Source organism: Falco cherrug, chromosome 7, assembly GCF_023634085.1.
Source record: "Falco cherrug isolate bFalChe1 chromosome 7, bFalChe1.pri, whole genome shotgun sequence".
Taxonomy (NCBI): Eukaryota; Metazoa; Chordata; class Aves; order Falconiformes; family Falconidae; genus Falco; species Falco cherrug.
In genome coordinates, this window is record NC_073703.1 from 32,909,903 (window position 1) to 32,930,887 (window position 20,985).

The 20,985-nt window shown below is 37.0% G+C and overlaps 1 protein-coding gene across 8 annotated transcripts in view; it reads right to left on the reverse strand.

The window, feature by feature from the left end:
- The window catches only part of KIAA0586 (KIAA0586 ortholog), a 73,544-nt gene extending 53,160 nt beyond the window's left edge, over positions 1 to 20,384 (reverse strand). For 5 of the 8 annotated variants that reach the window (XR_008733087.1, XR_008733086.1, XM_055715495.1 and 2 more), the window contains exons 1-16: positions 20,333 to 20,384; positions 18,511 to 18,590; positions 17,465 to 17,534; positions 16,149 to 16,215; positions 15,295 to 15,472; positions 14,646 to 14,879; positions 13,963 to 14,131; positions 13,292 to 13,453; positions 12,169 to 12,289; positions 11,155 to 11,299; positions 9,634 to 9,675; positions 7,937 to 8,163; positions 6,919 to 6,991; positions 6,339 to 6,599; positions 5,774 to 5,948; positions 68 to 256 (exon numbers count right to left, since the gene is read on the reverse strand). Coding sequence is in view for 6 of the 8 variants with exons in the window: in XM_055715495.1 (XP_055571470.1) it covers positions 68 to 256; positions 5,774 to 5,948; positions 6,339 to 6,599; positions 6,919 to 6,991; positions 7,937 to 8,163; positions 9,634 to 9,675; positions 11,155 to 11,299; positions 12,169 to 12,289; positions 13,292 to 13,453; positions 13,963 to 14,131; positions 14,646 to 14,879; positions 15,295 to 15,472; positions 16,149 to 16,215; positions 17,465 to 17,534; positions 18,511 to 18,528 (2,131 nt within the window). In the remaining 2 variants the exon portion in view is untranslated. The remainder of the gene's footprint in view (positions 1 to 67; positions 257 to 5,773; positions 5,949 to 6,338; positions 6,600 to 6,918; positions 6,992 to 7,936; positions 8,164 to 9,633; positions 9,676 to 11,154; positions 11,300 to 12,168; positions 12,290 to 13,291; positions 13,454 to 13,962; positions 14,132 to 14,645; positions 14,880 to 15,294; positions 15,473 to 16,148; positions 16,216 to 17,464; positions 17,535 to 18,510; positions 18,591 to 20,332) is intronic. The other 3 variants (XM_027805220.2, XM_027805217.2, XM_027805219.2) reach the window with 3 other exon arrangements.
- Positions 20,385 to 20,985: the final 601 nt, after the last annotated feature.

Here is a 20,985-nt window from a genome sequence, read left to right on the forward strand (position 1 = left end):
CATTGTGTTTACATGACGTAGCAGTAACTAACCTTCACACATCCTTCTACAGGTTATTTGCACCTACCTAGTGGAATAGCCATAGGAATTAGGTGACCTTCAAGTGGACTGCAGACAGCAGGCACATCTCGACTTGGACTAAAAAGATACTGATGTTCTTGGGCAAGCGCGTATAAAGAACGCTGTTTCCTAGGGCTGATTACCACCTTCTGTGTGCAAGAGCAAGTCTGTGTCTTTGCTGACTTTACCTTTGCACCTGAAACAAGAGCAGATATAAACTGCATGTCATCAACACATGTACAAACCCAGCAAAATCACACGCTCTAATTTAAGCCCTTCTACTGAAACAACTATATATTTTTTCTGTGAGATGGAGAGAACAAGGGAGGGAGACAAGAAGGGTAGAATCTAAAAGTGCCAGGTTAGAAGTCTCAGTGTTGACAGGAAAGAAGTTAAAATTACAATTTTTCAGCATCTGAATCTAGCAAATAAAGGCACAGAAATGTGAAGAAAAGGACACAAGGACGGTAGTAGGTTGGAATGAAACACGTGATTTAGCAGCTAAGAAGAAACCCAGATTTAGGTTTGAAATACAGCATTAAAAGAGCATAAAGGTTCAGCATAAAAAGTAGACAGGATACAGAATATAGCCAAACTTTCATTTGTTTTCATCTGAATAACTGCCTTAATTTTATAAACATTTGTCTCCAGTGACAAGATTGACAGGTACTCAAAAGAACAGGTAATAATCGACAAATTCCTGGTTTAACAACTTAGTGCTACTCAAAAATAAAGCCATAACTAATACCCATAAGTCTTGACTTGCAACATCAAGGAAGCACTGATTTTTTGGCCCAGTTTTGAAAATGTATTGTTAAACAGGCACCCAGAAGCAATTTGTATGCAACAATGTCTATGCATGTAGCAGGGGAGAACATGTACTGCTGCATTTCTCACCATACAGTCATGCAAGGTCTTATTCAATCTATATGCTTTGCAAACAGTGGATACTACTAAGGAAATCATTATCCTTAATCTAAATGGATAAAAACTGCCTGAAACATCCCCCCCAAAGGAGTCAACAATCATGAATCAAATGGAAGTGCTTCTACTGCTGTTTTGTAGGCATTAGGAAAATGAACCCGGAAAGAACCACATTGGTAACAAACTCTGTATCTTCACTACAGCCAAGAAAAATGTCCTCTTACTCCTCTGTTGTTTCTAATCATCACCTTTCCTGTATTAATGGCCAGTTAACACACGGCAACATGCCCTTTTTAGTTCTGTTCACATCTAATAGCTTCCTAATTAATTGATGAAAAAAGTCAATGAGTATAAAATGTAGGGAATAAAGTTTGACAACGTGACTTTTAACAAATGCAGACAAATGGGTAAGGGAATTCCCTCAAGAAGTGGTATTTTTGTGCACACAAACTCTAGGTAATAAGCCTAGAAACAAGAATGGCAAGCCATAACTCTTCAACGAGAAAATACAGGTCAGGAAGAAGTGTCTCTGAAAAAGGCTTTAAGGTCATGTTGGATAAGCAATGCAATGATAAATCACAACACAATGCTGTGGTCAACGGGACAAACGTAATCCTCAGATGTCTCAACAGGATGCCAGCAGGTTGGAGCAGCAGAAGACTTCCATATATGGTAATACCGCATGCAGTACTAGTTCTGCATCTCTGTTAATATTAAAATAGATTGGACATTAAAAGGTCTTTTTAATTTTTTAAGGAAAAACACCTGGAAACTGAAGTAGCTGTAAACTGATGCGAAAAACTATAAATCAGGTATTGATTTTGAAGCGTCCCATTTACTTGTGAACCATAAGGTATCTAGCCATAAGAAGAAATAATTAAGGGCAGAACTTCTGATGTCTTCAAATGATGAGCATGTGCCTTTCTGCAAAGCACAGGTTAGCCAGAAAGATTATTCTTTAGTCAAAGACAGATTACTAGACTCGGTAACACAAATAGATACAGTTCAGTGGCTTCTGATTTAGAAGAGGTCATACTACATGATCTAATAGTCCCCCTGGCCTTGAACTTTTGAGCAAAAGCAGAAATTGGCAAGAAGTCTGTAATACCACGGACTTGTAAAAACAAGGTTCTCACAGTAAGAATGATTAAGTGCTGTATACTCACAGAACCTCATTTTAATTGCTTTCAACTTTTCATTTCCCCCTGAAAAGTTTATTTGCACTGGGCAGAAACTAGACTTTTAATTAAACTTAGCTTCAAAACCATAGTGTTTTACATGTATTTATCAGTTCAAATTATGCAAGAAAACAACTCCAACTTCTTTTAGAAATGCTCTCTTACTCATAAAACTGTTAGTTAGCTTTTTCCCCTAACTTCCCACAAGAAACCAAGCATAAGTCGCTAAAGTTTATTTGCAAAGAAAATGGTTGAGAGTTATAAAATGACTGAAAAGAGACTCTCCAGATGGCCATTTCAGTCTTAAATAAACATCCTTATTCTAACACTAATTTAAAACAAGCTCAGTGAACTGCTCTACCAAAATAGAGTAATTTAATAAGTCTGGATTTTCCAGCCAACCAAACCCAAGGCCAATGACTTCCAATAATTTTTAAGCCTTTATCACCTGGTACATCAAGGCCAGGAAGGGAATCTGTGGGTGCAGATCTCTGAAGGAAAGAATGAACCATGCCTAATGTGAGCAAGATTTCTTTCTTTTTTTTTTAAGAACCTGGTGCTTTAAAGTGTTCATTCAACTTTGTTTCATTTTCTTTACAGATCTGTTTCTAATTTTATTATTACTACTTTCCTGACATAACAGCATCTTCCAGAATAGCAGCTCTCAAAAGCACTTAACTGTTTTGTCTTCATGAGACCTATGTGAAACACAGAAGTATTACTTTTCCATTTTATTGGCAAGATGCAGGAAAACACAAAAATAAGCAGCTTGACCAACTGTCTTATAAGAGTCAAAGACAAGTAATGCCAGTATCGAACAAAGGCTGACCTCAGTCTAAAGCCATTAAAATAAGAAAAATCAGAAATAGGACCTTCATCATTGGAGTGCTACTCTTTCAAGTGACATGCAAAAAATTCTGTATTCTTCCTTCCTTTCCTTAGGTAAGAATACAAGGGGATGTCTTATTTTATTTACTGTCATGATAGAAACAAAACTGTAATTTCCCGTAACTGCAGTGTGATGTGAAATAGAGAAACAAATTTTACAGTGGCTTTATTATTGCAAAACACACATGTTGTTGTAATGCTGTAGCATGACTTAAGGACTTGGAAGAGAATCACTTTGGGTAAAGGCTATCCAGAGTCCATTCTGTTTTCAAGCAAATAGCTTTTAAACTCTACTTGTCACATGCAGGAGTCCTGGAAGATTGAAAGCAGCATAGATCCAGTACACAGTTTTTAATTTCTATTTGCCCCCAACAGAAAACAACCTAAAGCACAAAAGCAGCTTATTACAACTGCATTTCACTGACACTACTGAATTAAACACATTATTGGTAGAAAACTGGTAGTATCAAACGATCAAATGACCTATTTATTATAAGTAGATTGAGAGGGAAGGGGGTACTTTTTCTGCCTCTTTACATGGTATTGTTTCTGGAATAATGAAATCGGCCTCCCTGGAAAGGTTGTGACCGTCTATAAAGGACAAGAGCCCAACAAATATAGAAGAAAAATGTCATTTAGGACTCAGCAAAAGGAGAACTGCTGATTAACTATTTTTAAAGAAGTGTCTGTTCTCATTCCAAATCTTAGCAGTTACTGTATCACTGTTATTGCTACACTAAGTGTTTACTAGCACACATTTTATTAAAAAAGATCTGAACAAATAAACTAAATTACAGGTGTGAAGCACAGCCAGTAGTCAAAAAGAATGATACATCATGCTGGTCCTTCAAATGAATATACCAGTGGTTTTTTACAAAAAAATGAAGTGTTTCAAGAGGTCGAATGAAATATACAAGCAACAAGACTAGCAGTTTCAGATAATTTTCTCACCTTTTTTAAAAAAAAAGTTTTGAAAGACTTTTTTGCCAGATTTTTGCCAAGACTATGACCCACATTTTCCAGGAGGGTTATGAGAATTACAAATACTTTCTACCAATAAAACTTCTTCCTGGATCACAACTGGGCTCCAGAGCACAGGTAAGAAAAGTGTCAGGAAACAGCATGAAGACTACGCTAAGCTTAATAATAGATTCTTGTACTATTTTGAGGATTTGCCACTGTGGATGTACAACATAACGTAAAAAAAAAACCCAACAAAACCAACCACTAAATCCAGCAGTGTTTGTCTTCAAAGACATATATATGTTTTATACCATACATTTTAACTGCCTAAAAACACAGTCTCATCAAGTTACTACCTTCTCATGTTAATCTCTTGTATTTCATACAGAACACGGTATTTTGATGGTTATAATAAAAAGTCTGACATTTTTTAAACATGACAGTTAAGACTGCAGCGCAAGTGCAAGAAGCATAGAGGGAAGCCAACTAATATGTTACCATTGATGTTCATCCTATTAACACGATTATGCCCACTATCACTTTAACTGCTTCTTACACACAACACACTCTTTCTCTCCATCATCTTTTATCATGTAATTAGCTCACTTTTTCTGCAGAGTGAGATGATACACACTAGTTTTTCTGACATATCAGTTCAAGATTAATCTTAGTTTCTGTATTAAGAATCAGTTAAGTTTTGAAAAAATAACTAGGGAATAAAGCAGATGCAATTAAAACATTACTTTCTAACTCAGACGAAAGTTTATCTACATTTACCTATGTCAGATATTGTACTGTTTAATTTTTTTATTGTTTTTACACATTTTTAATAGGTTTGAAAATTAAAATCTTGTGCTTTTAACACTTTGCCTACAAAACTAATGAATGGAATTCATTATTAATCAACCAATAACTTTTATCAATCAATTCAATAACCTTGACAAGCTAGTACAAAATAGTTATACTCTGCTTTTAACTCTGAATTGACTAACAAGTTACCTGCCTTTAATGAACTTAACCAATGCTTCTGATTAACATCTTTCAATATTTTCAAGTTAATAAATGTCACCTTCACACCCATAAATTTAAATTTTCATATTTCAATTAATGTATTAGAAGTAGGAAATGAAGTATCAGGCTTCCTTAATTTTTCAAATCTCCACAGATTTCTTAACTCTGAATGTATCAATCATTTAAATGACATGCCTGGATAAACCTGACATGAAGACTACATCTCTCAGTAACCTTTATCAAAAGCTGAGTTAGTATTTCCACACACTCAGCTTTCATGTGCTTATGTCATTACTTCTAGCAATTCAGCCTGGGCAACAATAAATAAATATTAATATGATTATTAAATTTAGAAGGAAGTATTAATTTGACAATCTAAAATACGTAAGATACACACTAACCAAATCCGAAAACCTACTGATATTGTTTAGTTTTGTGATGAGTATCTCTTAGAATAGAACAGAACATTTCAGTTGGAAGGGACCCAGAATTATCATCTAGTCCAACTGCCTAACCAGTTCAGGGCTAACCAAAGAAGTTAAAGCATGGTATTAAAGGCATTTTCCAAATGCCTCTTAAAACACTAGCAAGCATGAGGCATCAACCACCTCTCTAGGAAGTCTACTGCAGTTGCTTAAGCTTTAAATAGAAGAGCAGATAAACTACGATTAAATAGTTTCATTTATACAAAGAATTCCTGATAGAAAAACTGGGAAGGAACACCTTGTTCACATCAAAGAATTACTTACCTCTAACACGCTCTATCACCTTGGGTCTTTGAAGTTTAGATTTGGGAGAAGGAGAGTTGAATCTCAGATACGGTGCTTTTTTAAGTGTGCTACGATGGCCCTGGTAAACTGGTTTCCCATAAACTTGACACAGATAGTCTTCACTCTGTACCACTGCACTTTCATTCACAGGTCCCTGACACACAGAAAAAAAAAAGTTTACAATTGATGTACAAAATTTTGAACACATCAGTAGTGTTGTAAAGTCTAGAGGAAAAAAAGTAAGAAGTTCTGCAGCAGTGTAAATTGCAAGCACACAAGAGAATTTATGCATACAGAAGACATACAAGAAGCTCACCAACAGCTGAATAAAATAGCAGGTACTGAGTTAGACAAATTCGTAAGACAACAATAAATTTTACACTGTTATACACACTTCACTTAGGCTTCTACAGCACATGAAAACAAGGACAAATCATTTCACTTTCATTATTAGTTGTACATACAAACAATTTTTCACGTGAATACTGCTATCTAAAGCATAGCAGTCATTACTAAAAAAGAAACCAATTACTTGGCAACTCACATCTGCCCTTTTTCCTTTCCTGTGCAAACTTTCAGAAGAAAAGGAAGTTTTAAACCTCTGTTTGCTTGTGTTATCTTCTGCTTGCTTCTGCAATGGCTTAGCTGCAGATAAAGGCTTCTTTGTTGAGCATCCTTGGATTTTTTGCGTTTTTCCTTTAATTTCTTTATTGGTCTTCATAGCCTTGACGTTTTGGGCTCTCTTGATCCATGGGACCTTTTGATCATATTTCACTTGTTCCGGATCATTTCTTGCCATTTCAGCCTAAGGATAAAACATAAACATAATAAAAGGAAATTTTTATCTTCAAGGCTATTAGAAGAGTCTGTGGATAACTTTGAAGTTCTGAGAAATGGCCTGTTTTTCATGTTAGCCAGCAACTGTGACCAGTGATTTTCATTAAGCAACTGAAGTTTTAAAAGAGGTAAATATTTTATTACAACATACTACATGCTAATAATAATAAGCAGTTTCCTCATGTTTTCAAGTTATGAGTGAATCGTGTTTAACTATCGACATGAGAGAACTACGTAAGGTGGAAAAACATAACACAAAAACCTGAGCTCATTTTTTCCACCCATACCTGGATTTCTACGCTGATTGCCTTAATCCACTCATCCACAGTCTTTCTGATACGAATCTCCTCCAATACATCTCTGAAATAGAAGAAAGAATTATTTTAGGTCAGTGCTTCTTAAATTGCACAGATTTGTTCCTGGGGAAGTAGTGACCTATAAACACTACAAAAAGAGAAATCCAGAACACGGACAGTAAGATTATGTACCTGTACAGTCTCCAAAAGGCACTAAGCATAGCCGATCTTAGTACCCCTAAACCTAAATCTGTTCTTATACAATACCACCTGTAAATCCCACCCTGCACTAGTACATACTAACATTATTACAAACATCTATGAATAAGTCACAGTCATGTGTTAGTTCCCGTTTGGATCAAAAACTGGGGAAAAAAAGGCAATAAAAATATCCTAAGTCACAAGACAAAAAGCAGATGACAAGATCTAAAAGATAATGATAGCAGACAACATGCCTGAAATATAAACATGAAGAAAATAGTTACCTTCCTCAGGAAAACACAAGATGAAGTTGTATTTTAATAGGAAAGTTTTCATTATGATTCAAGCAGGAATCCTTTACACAACTAACAAAGCGGAAGTTCAAAAGCCAAAGATCTACTGTAGGATGACTAATTCTATAACATTGAGGGGCTTATGAAGCCTCTTCTGTTCTGAATGATGAAATTACTCTTTAAAGTTCCTATTCATGCAAGTTTGTCTACAAAAAGCTAAATGACCCCTTGTCATGAAAGCAGAGCAGTTTGTGCAGATGATAGTCTCAGAATTCAGATTTACCGAGAAGCAAGAGGTACTTGTCAAAAAATTCAATTCACATCAGGAGGGTCAAAAAAACATTTGAAGTCCAAGAAAATCATCTAATGATTGCTAAGAAGAGTAAGTAATTATTTTTGGCAGGGAAGTGCACTAGCTCTTCAATGCATGGAATTAAAAAAATTGAAAGAGAGGTGATAAAAGGTGAGCATATACGATAAGCAGTCACACAAATTATTAAATTATAGGGTCTAACCTGTCTGTAGTCAAGGCATTAATAACAGTATACATGGCATCTCCATCTTTTGCACGAGTAACAGCTTCCAAATTTTCTTCAAGAATTTTTTTATGGTTTTGAACTCCTCTCAAAATCCTTTCAGCATCCCTCAGTATAGATTTCGGCACTTTAACATTTTGAAGGATGGATGGTTTATTGAGCAGATGATGTCCAGGAAGATCAGATGCAACAGTAGGCTTTTTTGACTAGAATGGAAAGAGAACTTCTAGTTTTTAATCAGAGATTGTAATTTCAATTTTTGACACACTGATCAGAACTCCTAATATCTATTGTCACATCAATGCCCATCATATGAAATACTGTTCATGTGTACTATCCTCAACTTCAATTACTCAAGAACATTCAATATGTTGCAAATATACTTAAAAGCCAAGCAAATGGAAAGAAAGCTCTAAAATGTGAAATGATATAACGTACGAGAAGCAATGCCAATGAAGCTAATAAGCATGTGAGAAGATGTCAATTAGATACATTATGTAAATGTAAATCTCTCCATATAACAGTAGTTAAGTATAATTAAAAGCCTAATAAAAAGCAAAGCCCTCTAAATAACATGAACTAAATTTGGCATCAATCTACCCCAAGAAACACCAAGCAAAAGATGTAAGTTTTAAAAACAACAAAATAAACCCCTCAACAGCACCATGAACCTGTCACCCTTTTGCTGATTTTCACTTTTCAAAAGAAACAATGAAGCAACTATTAGACTTTTACTTTGCAGAGTCCTTTTACAGAGATAAAGGCCGAGCATATATTAACTGCTCAATACAAAAGGAAGGGACACAAGTACACAGGAAACAAGGATCCATACACTATAGTTCTCACATTCATTCTCACATCACTGAGGAAACCCAGAAGTCCCCTGGTAGAGTGCTTCATTTTCCAGAAGGTGGCGGGGGGATGACACGGGACAGATGGGGACGACAGCAACCACACAACCACACACCCCACCCCACCCCCCCCCCCGACAAATGTATATAAAGAAAAAAAAACCCTCAAAACAAAACCAAAATACCCAAACTTGAGTAGACTCTGAAAGCATCAACTGAATGAACAGAAAAAAAAAAAGTCTCACAGATCACAAATCAGTTTGGGCTTTAAGGTTACTTTTATCAAATCCAAATTAAAAGAAGGTTATGTTCTGACAGGCATACTACCAAAGCATAATGGGCATAACAAAATGGAAATCAACACACTGATCCCATGATCTTGGTTTTTCCTGGTGAGAAAAGGACAACATACCAAATTATTTACCAATTTTATATAGGTTTTCATTTTATAATTAAAATTTTGACAAATACTAGCTCAACAGGACAGGTGAATGTAAGAAATACAGATACATGTGCAATTGTAAAATGATGTAGACTTGCCAGTTAGATCATGAAATGGTAATTATATTTGCAGTCCTCACTATGCCCATTTGAGACAGCAGTTTTCTGCCTGACATTTGTATTATTCCCTCTCACTAAGACTGAATAAGACACATCAAAGAACAAGCTAAATCTTGGGTAATATAATCTGTACATAATAGCAACCTTTTCAGACAGGTATTCAATAGCTACTGTGGTGTTATCTCACTGCAAGCACATTCAAAACTGTTTTCAGTATTACAGTATTTAAAAAAAAAAACTAAGGCATAAAAATTCAAGGTATACCTGAATAAGATCATCCATGCCTGATATCCATGAATTTGCTTCCTAAAAATACAGGAGAGCAGCTATTGAAACTTACCTAAAGACAGATATCAAGGTAAAATCTAGAGGAGATATTTGATAAATTTAAATGGGCACAACAAATTCCTTGTGAACTACTAAATCTTACTGCACACTTCGATTAGAGCACCACCTTCTGTTCCATCACACCCTGTCTCAGCTAATTCACACCTTTAATTTTTTTATATGACAAAGCTAGTGGTGATTTATCCCAAGCACTTATTTTCTCACTCTACAAATCTCTCAATGATGACAGGTCAATAGCTACATATCTAATTGATTCAACTCCACATTTGCTGAAGTCATCACCTCTGTCTTCCTATTGACCTTTTTCGTAAGGAAGAAGAGATCTGAAACTATTTATGTCAACTGTGTTTTTCTCATCTGCCATTCCACCTCCCATCTCGTCCTGTTGTTGCCTATACTAAAGCACATTACTCAATTAAGCTTTTAGCAATAGTAGTAAGCAAGTATCTCCAACATAAATGGGGCACGTGGCACCTGTTCTCTTTATTAAGAACAGTTAAACGTGCAGTCCGCTAGTATGTTAAAAAAAGCTATGAAACAATGCACCAGCTGTACTATAAGACAGCATGTTTTCTAAAGGTACAGCAGCAAATAACTGCCATGTAATACAAAAATATTTTTAGGGAAATATTCAGCTGAAACCTTCAATCCAAGAAGTGAACCAACAGAATCAAAGCTTTTACGTTCTAAGCCAATTCACATATCTGTGAATTTTCAAGGCTTTCTTCTTTTCCACCACGTGCTTTTACAAGAACAGAGGGGACCACAGTAGACAGGCTAAATGATCACATATATACCTTGCTTCTACATGGAACCAGATTAACGAACAGATAAAAGCCTCAGCTGCCAAAAGCCAGAGACAAGCTACATGTTGCCAGCACAGAACCATTCTAGCACTAAAAGGTACAAAATCACTAGCATAAGAAACACTACAAAGATGTATGCCAGGCAATTCTTTGGAAACAGTACTCTCTACAAAAAGAAACTGCAAAATGAGAAAGGAAGTAGCTTAAGTACTTAAGTCATCCCTACAGTTGACTGCAGATAAATAGAACATTGTTCTTTGCCAAATGGGAATGTTACATCAGTTCTGCAGTTCTAGTATCACAGCAAGACAGCAAGCAGAAAATGCGCTGAAAATATCCAAAACCAATCAAATAAATAAACCACTTTTTTTTCTTTTTTAACCTGTTTTATGTTTGGTTGAATGGTTTCAAGAGCCTAGTCTGTTGCATACTCATTGAGACATATTCAGGTTCAAAGCCCTTTCACATACAAAGGATGCAATATTTCAAGCAATTGTAAACAAATGTCAGTCTTTTTACAGAGGTAGAAGCAAGGGCAACACTTTTACTGATACCAGACCTCTAAGTTTTTCTCCACGTTTTTTACTCCCATTATTCAAACTCTTGGTTATTCTGATAACAGGGACTTTACCTGTAGCATGTCTTGTATTTCTTTTCTCAACCGGTCAAGATCTTGAAGTAAATCACCCGCTTTTTTTACCGTTTTCTCAATTGAACTGCAATTTTGAAAGGAGTTTTCAAAAGCAGGGGACGAATCTGTACATAAAGCAGTATGCCTGACGGGAGAAACACTCCTGATTAAAAGTCTCATGGCTCCTTATGTCACCCAAAAAAGTAGCCAACTGTGCAACTAAGCATGAATTTAAAGTACAAGAATACCAAACCTTTATATAAAATGGAATTTTCTCTTTCACCTGAGGTTACAGACAGGTTATTGGGTTTTCTCTGCTTACCACTTAATGCCTTGAGCTTTATCCTTCTTTTTTCAACAGTGAAACCACATCTAAAACTCAAATCTAACAGAGCAACACTCAAACTGGATACCTCTCCATTTGAAGCAATTAACATTTTTGTCTATACTTTCATAAATAAGACAATGTATGTGTAGCTGTTTCTCATTATATTAGTGAAATTATGCCGTCAAATTATTGCCTGAAGAAAATATGTTTCAGACTGGATGGCTAAGAACATTCCCTCACCCACTCCAATGCTTACAAATTGTTAGGCAGATGCTGCTTGTTCCCAACAAAGTGTTCTCATACAGCTCCCATAAGCAGGCAACTTGAATGGCAATTCCACTTTAATACTGCCTGTATAGCTGGCTTCCTGGCACTACTCTCCAAGCTGCTACAATAGAAGAAATATACTCAGAAGACAGAAAAGCACTCCAAGTGACACCCATTGACTTCCAAGAAGGGTGTTACAAACGACCTTTAGCTACAAGCCTTCATTTACCTTCAGTACAACAGAAATGCAAAAGTAGCATAGAAGTACCAGTGCTGCAGTGTTTTACTTCCAAGTACAGCTTTGCCAGACTCAGGGACCATACCAGTGACTCCGTTACACCATCAATACCTAATACACCTTTCCCAATTAAAACAAACAAAAAAGTCTTCCCCAGTTTTGGACTGTTATGTTTATTTACCTGTCTCTCTCGAAATGCCAGCTCATTTGATTACTGTTTAATGCTGCCTTCTTGGAATACTCAATTTGCCTTGTTGGCATTTCTTGAGAATTCTGAATATGCTCAAGAAGTCTCCCTTCACCTAAGGCAGAAGAAAGAAAGTTAAGTTTGTTTAACAGATGTAATAATTTCTTTTCCTTTACCAAGGACAGTAAAAATAATTTTAAATTTTAAAATACAGATTTATTTCAAATAAGGCAAGTCACATAAAACCACTTACACTAATCTACCTTTACTACAATTGTTTTACATTAGCAAAGTGAGGAAAAAAAATGAATGAAACTGATGGCAATTAACTGAGTCACAGTGAAATATTCTGTGCATAATGCCACAGATTTCTTCTTCCTTTGTCTCATTTCATTTATTCCTGGACCCACAGAACAATAGGACTACATGACAGCTTTGTAGAAGAGGGGTAGAAGGCACAGTCTGAGAAGGATTGGATAGAGACACAAACAGGCATTTTTTCCCCGACGTTAGAGTACAATGGCTGGATCTTTCAAACGTTCTTCCTCAGTCCTAGATCCTCAAACAATTCTAAATGCAACCAACCAAAACCAGATGCTTTATTTTTTGATGAAATGTTTAAAACTGAGTTTCATGTCACTAAAGTGATCAAAAGCAGTAAAAGAAAATTACTTTACATTTGCTTTACAAATGCTGTTTTCATTACAATAGCTCAGAGACCCTGTGGATCCATGTTTTTGAATTGAATTTTTTTTTTCCATCAATGATAATGAAAAAGTTATTGAGTAGCTCCCAAGTTTTACATTATTCTAAATAACCTTCCCTACACCTGACAATGAACACTCATTTCATTTTTTCAGCTAAGAAAACATTTCAGTGAGCAATCACGTTGAGAGACTATAGGTTAGATCAGTGCAGTCACTAAGTCTTTAGTTAATTAAGATTAAGTGGATTGTTCACAAAACTAACCCTTCTCAAAGGTACTTTCAAATACTCAGAATATACGTATTTAAGTGCAAGCAACTGAACAGCTCAAAGTAAGTGAAGACCACACAAAGGAAACCCCAAGCCATACTATTCATGCCAGTGGAGAACAGGAGTGTCTTACTCACCATACCTTCACTTGGGGATTTGGAAATATTTTTTTCTGTTACAGAGTTTTCTTTCTTTGAGATTTTCACATATTTTGATACAGGTTCTGGAGCAGACCTCCGAGGAACCGGTGTCTCTAGAGTTTTTTGTGGATGAACACCATGACATTGAAATTGGCTTGAATACGCTTCAGGGAAAAAAAAAAGTAAAGTTATTTAAATGTTAACAATTTTCTCCATAGGAAAAGAAATCTAGAAAAAAAAACATGGCCACATTATGAATTTTTCACAGAAATGCAAAACATTACAGAACTAGTTTAAAAAGTAAACAGGAAGAAAATGTCATACTTGCAAGTAGGATGAAGCAATAAACACACACCCCTTCCAGCCGTATTACGAACTAGTTCATCACAAGCTTCCATACATCTTATTTTTCGTTAAGATTATTTTAGGTTAACTCTAGGCCTCTCCTGGTGCAGACTAAGCCCTTAGTAAATACAAACCTTTCACTTTAAATTAAACTGGAACATTTTCAGAATATGTGGTATATGTTACATAGCATATTAGGCAAAAAAAACAATTACACAGAAGAAATGTTTACCACTTATTACTGATGGGATGTACAATCCAGTATTAACGGATATAAAATTAATGCAAAACTAGTACTGAAAGTAAGGTATTAAGGATTTGTCTTCACCTTGGGCTGGTGCACCACTGCTAGGAAGTAAACCCCTCTGACACGAAGATACTTCATTAGTAAGCAATTGCTGTTCTGGCTTCTCAAATTGTTTTGTCATGAGACTGGAAGAAGGTACGTGAATTTGCTGGAAGCCACCCATGTTGACTGCAGAGCTGATGAGATGAGACTAAGAGACAAAATTACAAAGTATTTCTGATATATGCATTAGCTTCCCCAAGAAAAACTCTAAGCATGAATACTTGCCATATAATCATATTAAACAGATTTGGACATGATATTTGAGATAAAAGTAGCCTACAACAACCTTGTAATACAGACATGCTTGGACACTGTTCTGCCTTTCAAAAAGCATGCAGGACTCTCAGAAGAAACTATAAATGTTCTTAGATTTTTAATATGACTGGCTACTTTTAAAATGAAAGTTTCCTCAATTAACAAAGGTCTAAACAATTTCTCAGTGGGAATGAGAACATTTCACAATTTTTGCATTTACTTTCACAGACACGAAAATGGGGCGGAGTAGAGCAGATACATGGGACATAATGAGAACCAGAACTTTTCACAAAAAGCTCTAAGCTCTGTACTGGCCACTGGATCTTTCTTTCTAATACTAAGACATAATCCAAATTAAATTGAAATACAAAAGAAATTATAAAGCTTCTGCATTGTTACTCAGATACCTGAAAATTCATTTGTTGCTCCTGTAACTTTTCCAAATGCTGAATCCGTTGCACCATGAATGCATTCATTTGCTTTTCAAGCTCACTGACTCTTTCGTGACAGTGGTGCTTCTCATCTGGAGTCTTCATATTTATTTGCTGTTCAGCAACACACTGCAGTTGTCTGTCTGTCTCCTGTAGTTTATGAAGTAATGCTGAAACCGAGTTAACTTTTGCTTCCAAATCATTTTGAACCTGCAAGAAAGGGAAAAACAAACCCACCCGAAAAACAAGGAAGGGAAAAAACCTTACTGCAAAAGAGGTGCAAGCATGAAGAAAAGAAAACCTCCTTCCCATCATCATGGAAAGATTTCCTTCCCAGAAGACACAAATAAAATCCTAGTTAACCCTAACGTTTGCTGGTTTAGCATTAATATGAAATTATTCTAAAAGATAAATCAAATGGTCTTTGTCCATTTGCCCATTTAGCCAAATCCAAATTAGTTCTCTCTCATATATTGGTCAGTCAGTCAGTCAAAGATTACTAACACACAGAAAACAGTAAGCAGCTACATTTGGTTTCTTACTCCAGTACTGATAATTTCAGGCTTGCTTAGAACATCTACTACTTTAAGTGGACAAATAACTAGTATTACAACAAGCCACTTACTTTAAGAAGAGGAGCTGTAGTAGCAATTGCAGCAGCAGTTGCTGCTGCGATGGTGGTTGCAGAATTAGCTTCTCTGTGCGCTGATGTGGTGTCATGATGAACACTTTCCTTTTTTTCTGTAAAGGCATTTCCTAAGAACTGTACCTTCACCTCCTTAAGTACAGGAGTATTTTGAGTTCTATAAAAATAAACAAGTGCCTGTAAATAGCATTGTTTTCTCTATATCCCTTCCAAGCAAATGATTTCCCACATATAGCATTGATATCACTACTTATATAAGCTTTTCTCCTGAAGCTTGAAGGATAGCTTGAAACCTAAGAAACAATGTTATTCTCATCTTTTAGCATGACAGAAGAAATTTCTCAGAATTATGTTACATATTCTAATATAAAAGGCATATCCCTGTGCTGACTGCAACCGCAACAAAGAATATGTTTACAGGTTGTATTTTGCAAAGTTCAGTGTACTAGTAGCAAAGTCCAACTAAATTTCCAATCTTCAAGACTTCCAGCCTATGGATGAACAGTATGTATAATATTTTTAAAGACAGAAAAGGACACGGTTTTGGCATGAAATGAACTTTCTATCAGAGAAGATCTTGCCTGACTCTTCTATCATGAAATCATAAATTAAAAAGGTCTGAAGGCATTACCTAAAATATACAAAAAGTAAGATACTCCAGTGAGCTCTGAGTGATAAAATAAAAACACCTTCATAGACAGAAAAAGAATACAGAGAACAATAAGGAATACTTTTTCCTTACTATGCATTTTGGTAGAAATTGAAGTAGTAGTATAGTAGTATATCTGTACAGAAACAGAACAGCTGAGACACTAACAACAATACATACTTACTTTTGCTTTAATACTGCCATCAGTGCCTCTTTCTGGCCAGTAGCATACTGAGAAATAAGAACATCATCTGTGGGGAAGGAGATAAAAGCATACTTTTAAAAAACGGACACAAAACGTATATTTTAGATGTAGACACAAAGCATTATTCCAACACATACAATTTTGCTGTGTGGAATCTGTTCCCTGCACAAACCACATTATCTATTGAGATAATAAATTGTCTCCTGTCACTAAGCAGCAGACTTAAATCATGAGGACACTAAGAGTAGGCTTGATTTAACACAATTTTATATACTATTAAATGTTGGTATCAATAAAATCTTTTTGGTATGATGTGAAAACAATACCTTATCTTCATAAAATGGGGAGGGGGAAATACCATATAAATGGTGATTTGAGCCCAGACAACCCATTCAACAAAACCCTGCAAATTCTAACTTGAAAAAAATTTAATTAAAAAACCCCAACTCTGATATAAATAATTTCCCTGCAGTAATCATAAATTGCAACAAATTTTCTAAATAGCTTTAAATTATGCTAAAAGGATTGCAGGCTTTCCTTCATCCACTGTTTGCTGGGCAGAAGTAACAAACCAAGATGCAGCAGGTTCAGTTTTTCTCTACTGCTGATTACACACAGCTAGTACACACATGCTGATAAGCCAGCTAGCTGCTGCCTCTGTAAGCATAAAAAAAGGAAACTGAATTATTGACTTTTGGCCTTAAATGGGGGTATTGATTAGTGTTTCTTTCCTCTACATAGCCACAGATACCCAATAAATTTGCAGATGTGTATTTTCTGTAAAAAATCTTCACTTCCCCAAACCTGACTCAAACTGACTGGCAGATTCAGAAGTTAAAGGAAAAGGCATTGACAATGTGATTTCTTTGATTCTTAAGGATTAAAAATATACTTTTTATGGTGTAGGTTACTTGCAGAAAAATACATATTTGTAGTACAATTACTCACAACAGGAAAATGCATCCAAACATGGTCCCACCCCCAAATTCTGTATTCAGAGACACGACTAGTTTGAATAGCAAAAGGAATCTCAATATTCTGGTGCACTGGTAGAAGTCCCTCTCAATCACAAGAGCTACCTAAGCTAGTGTAATGCCAGCAAGAACGAAGTAAAATTTGCAGAATTTAAGAATGTAAATGGCAATCAAATGTTATCAAAGAAACGTTTGAATATTTTCACTCAAAATTTCTATATTGAAGAAAAATATCTAAGATAAAATTAAAGCTCTCTTTTCCTCTAACTAATCAGTTTTCTTACACAAAAGAGGCTGTAGCAGTACATTGATGCATCTCACCTTTAGGTCTTCTGCTCTCTTCCAGTAGCAGTGAAGGATCTTCTTGTACTGCAGCTTCTCTAGGATAATCCTTCACAAGAAAAGCAGAAAAGCATATGTCAAAGCCCCTGGTATCAGTGGCCAAAATTTTAGAAGTGAATGAAACTGCTGAACATACAAATGTGAGCGTCTCCACATGCGAACACAAGGTCTTGGAACAAAACATGTTAAGATCTCTACCGCAGAATAATCTGGACTTTGTAGTCAAGAACTCACATGACATTTTAGGAAAATAAACCCTAGAAACAAAATTCAAATTAAAAGTATATATTGTAAGTGCTGATTAAGTGTATTCTCATTTCTGGCCAAAGAAGTAGTAGTGAAACTACATACGTCTAAGTTTATACAAGGTGCTAATCTCAAACAATTCAGGATTACCCCTACACACAGAATTAAGTCATAAAGGCAAGTCAGGAAAACAAAACCCTCTTACTTAACCACCATACTTTTGAAATTTTTGTTCAGCTCACTAGCCCTACTTTGAGCCATTCAGAGACACTGCTGCAATCCTTCCACAGTACAGGTTAATTTTATCCTCCTGCATTCTTACCCTATATGGATGCCCTAGAGACAAGATTCCACTTTATGTAAGGCATAACAAACAAATCAAAAGGAAATAAGCCTTTTAAGTATTAAAGAGTTCCATGTAAACTAATTTCCATTTCATTATTTATGAAGAGAAAAAGCTACAAAAAGTTTTAGGGTTTTTAACAAATATTGTGCCATCTGTAATCGCCTTTTCAAAGGAAGAATTACACTAAAATTTGAAAACAAGCCTTGGTATTAATTATGCAACATGTAGCAGTACAGTAAAAACAAAGCCCCTCTAAAAACTTCAGCATTAATATCACATTAGTGGCAACAGAGAAGAAAGGAGCTGCACAGTAACTGTGCAGAAGCTGAGCCAAACAAATATTTGCTATGCTTTTACAGAAGCTACAACTTTTTGAGAAAAAATCCTGTTCTCTTAGTTAAGGATTGCAGGAAGCAACAGTAACTTTCCTTACCATCGGTGATAAAACCATGGGCTCTGTAGAATTTTCTACTGAAAGCAGATGTTCTGGATGTCCTTCAGTACTCGGGACTACTAAAATAAAAAGAGTTTTACTGTGGTCATAACGATTTGTTATGCATTTTCAGTATACTTTGACTAACCCAAATGTCAACATTTCCTCTGCCTGTATCTTTGAATATCTAAATGTAATGACTTTCATAACACACATGACCACATCATCAAGCCGAAGCTTACAAATATTAATTAATTCTGTGAGCCTGGATTATAGACTTGTTTTATAATACATGAAAAAGTCTCTGAAAAACAGAGCATTAAAAAAATCGACAATGTCTAGCTCAAATTCAAGTCTAAAGATGATAAAACATAGAAAGTACTTGTCTAGAGAGACAACTGTAACTATATGATAACACATAATACTGAGGACAGTACACACTTTAGTTATGTCAGACTAAACTGTCTTCCTAACACTGTAAAAAGAACACCTTTGGAAGCTGTTTGAACCTTGACCCCAAAAAGACTACAATTCCTAAATGCCAAAGACTGTAATTGATATGTATTTTAAAGAAACAAAATGAGTATTATATCTGAATAGGTAAGTAACTGAGATTGTGTCAGTTTTGAATTTGAAAAGTACATGGTACATTGCTACAGTCCCATTCTATTACAAAAAGACATAAAATTATGTCCTTAATACTACAACAAATAGTTTAAAAGAAAAGTTCCATATAAGCATGCAATTTATTTTTTTTCCATTTTGTTTACTCTTCTGGGTGAGCTTCATTGGTACTGGCAGTTGACCAGTATATGCTTTTTGTGTCAAGCAGGTCGGGTTTAGGAGGGGTAGGGCTGGTTTGTTTGTTTTCCAAAACCACAAGGGAAGAAACATAATCTTAACAAGTAAAATTTAAATTTATGGTAGAAAGCAGGAAAACTTGGGGTTTTTCCTAATTTTTTTTAATAGCTAACTGACCAGCTCTGAAAATCGTATTGCTCCATAAAAGCTGAAAAAACTCTGCAAATTAAAAAAAAAAAGACTAGAACTGAACGACTTTCTTAGAAAGCCTACTTCCAACATTTAACGTTTTTTACCTTCCAAGCATCAAAAAACCACTTCTTTAAAAAGGCAAGCTTGTACAGCTATAGCTTGAACATCTACCAGCTCAAACTCTCCAGAAAACATCTTGAAAGAAGCAGCTAAAGAGAAGTGTTTAAAAGACTTCTGATCTGTCTTCCAGTACAAAACCACAAAATAATTCACAAAATTTTATGAAAACACAAAGACAGCCCAAATACTGGGACTACTCAGGGCTGTCTGTTGGCAGGAACAATATTGTTAGGCACAGATTTGCTTGCTGACTGTACTTCGGGCATGAAATTGAAGAGATACATACGGTGTCTAAAATGGTAAGTTACAAACTGCATTAAAACCTGACAGACTGGAAAGGCATTTCCTTCTTAACTTTCTCATTTAGGTCCCTGTAGGCACATGGTTTTTCATTAAAACCTTCCTGCGCAGGACATTTGCGAAACGCCACGGTGAGTCACGACTCCTCTGATAAAGGGGAGAGCTGCCTAATAATTAAGGAGTTAGAATCTGGAATCAGGGCTGTCCTGCGAAGGGAGCTCCGGCTGACCAGCTCACCCTGCCCAACGCCCTCTTCCCGCGGCACACACGGTTTGGGGAAACAAACACAACTTTTTGAGAGTGCTCGTATTTGCAGAACCAGAACACCCGAACGCCTTAATTATAAAGCTACCAGGTGACTCGGAACATGGCGCGGGGGTGTTACCTCAGCGCACGGTAAGTCACCCACCTGGCGGGGCGCTGCGGGGGGCGCTGCGGGGGGCGCTGCGGGGGGCGCTGCGGGGGGCGCTGCGGGGGGCGCTGCGGGGGGCGCTGCGGGGGGCGCTGCGGGGGGCGCTGCGGGGGGCGCTGCGGGGGGCGCTGCGGGGGGCGCTGCGGGGGGCGCTGCGGGGGGCTGCCGGGCACGGAGCCCCGCCTGCCGCCCGTCCCGGGGAAGCGCAGGCTGCCCCACCTGCAGCCGGAGCGGCACCGGCGGCCTGGCAGGGAGAAACCACCTCACGCAGCTTCTTGACAGCGATCGTCACTTTTTTCATACGGCCACCAGCTCCCGTCACAGCGTCGATGGGCTTCTCCCTGTGGACGCCTGTGGAGTGAATGAGTACGTCGCCCGCCGTGAGGCTGGCCAGGGAGTCCTGGCTGAAGCTGGAATGGCTTTCCGCTTCCATGAGGATCTCATCACGCAGCTCTGGAAGGGAGGCCAAAACCGCTCCCCTGACAAAGCGGCAATCCCTGCGGGACGGGCGCTACGGCGGCAGCGGCAGCCTCAGCCGCCCCGCCGCCCGCCCCCGCGCAGAGACAGCAGCCAGAAGGCTCCGGGGAATAGCTTCCCCCCCCGCGTCCCGGGCACGCCACACGGACAGAGAACACCGCCGCGGCCCGGCC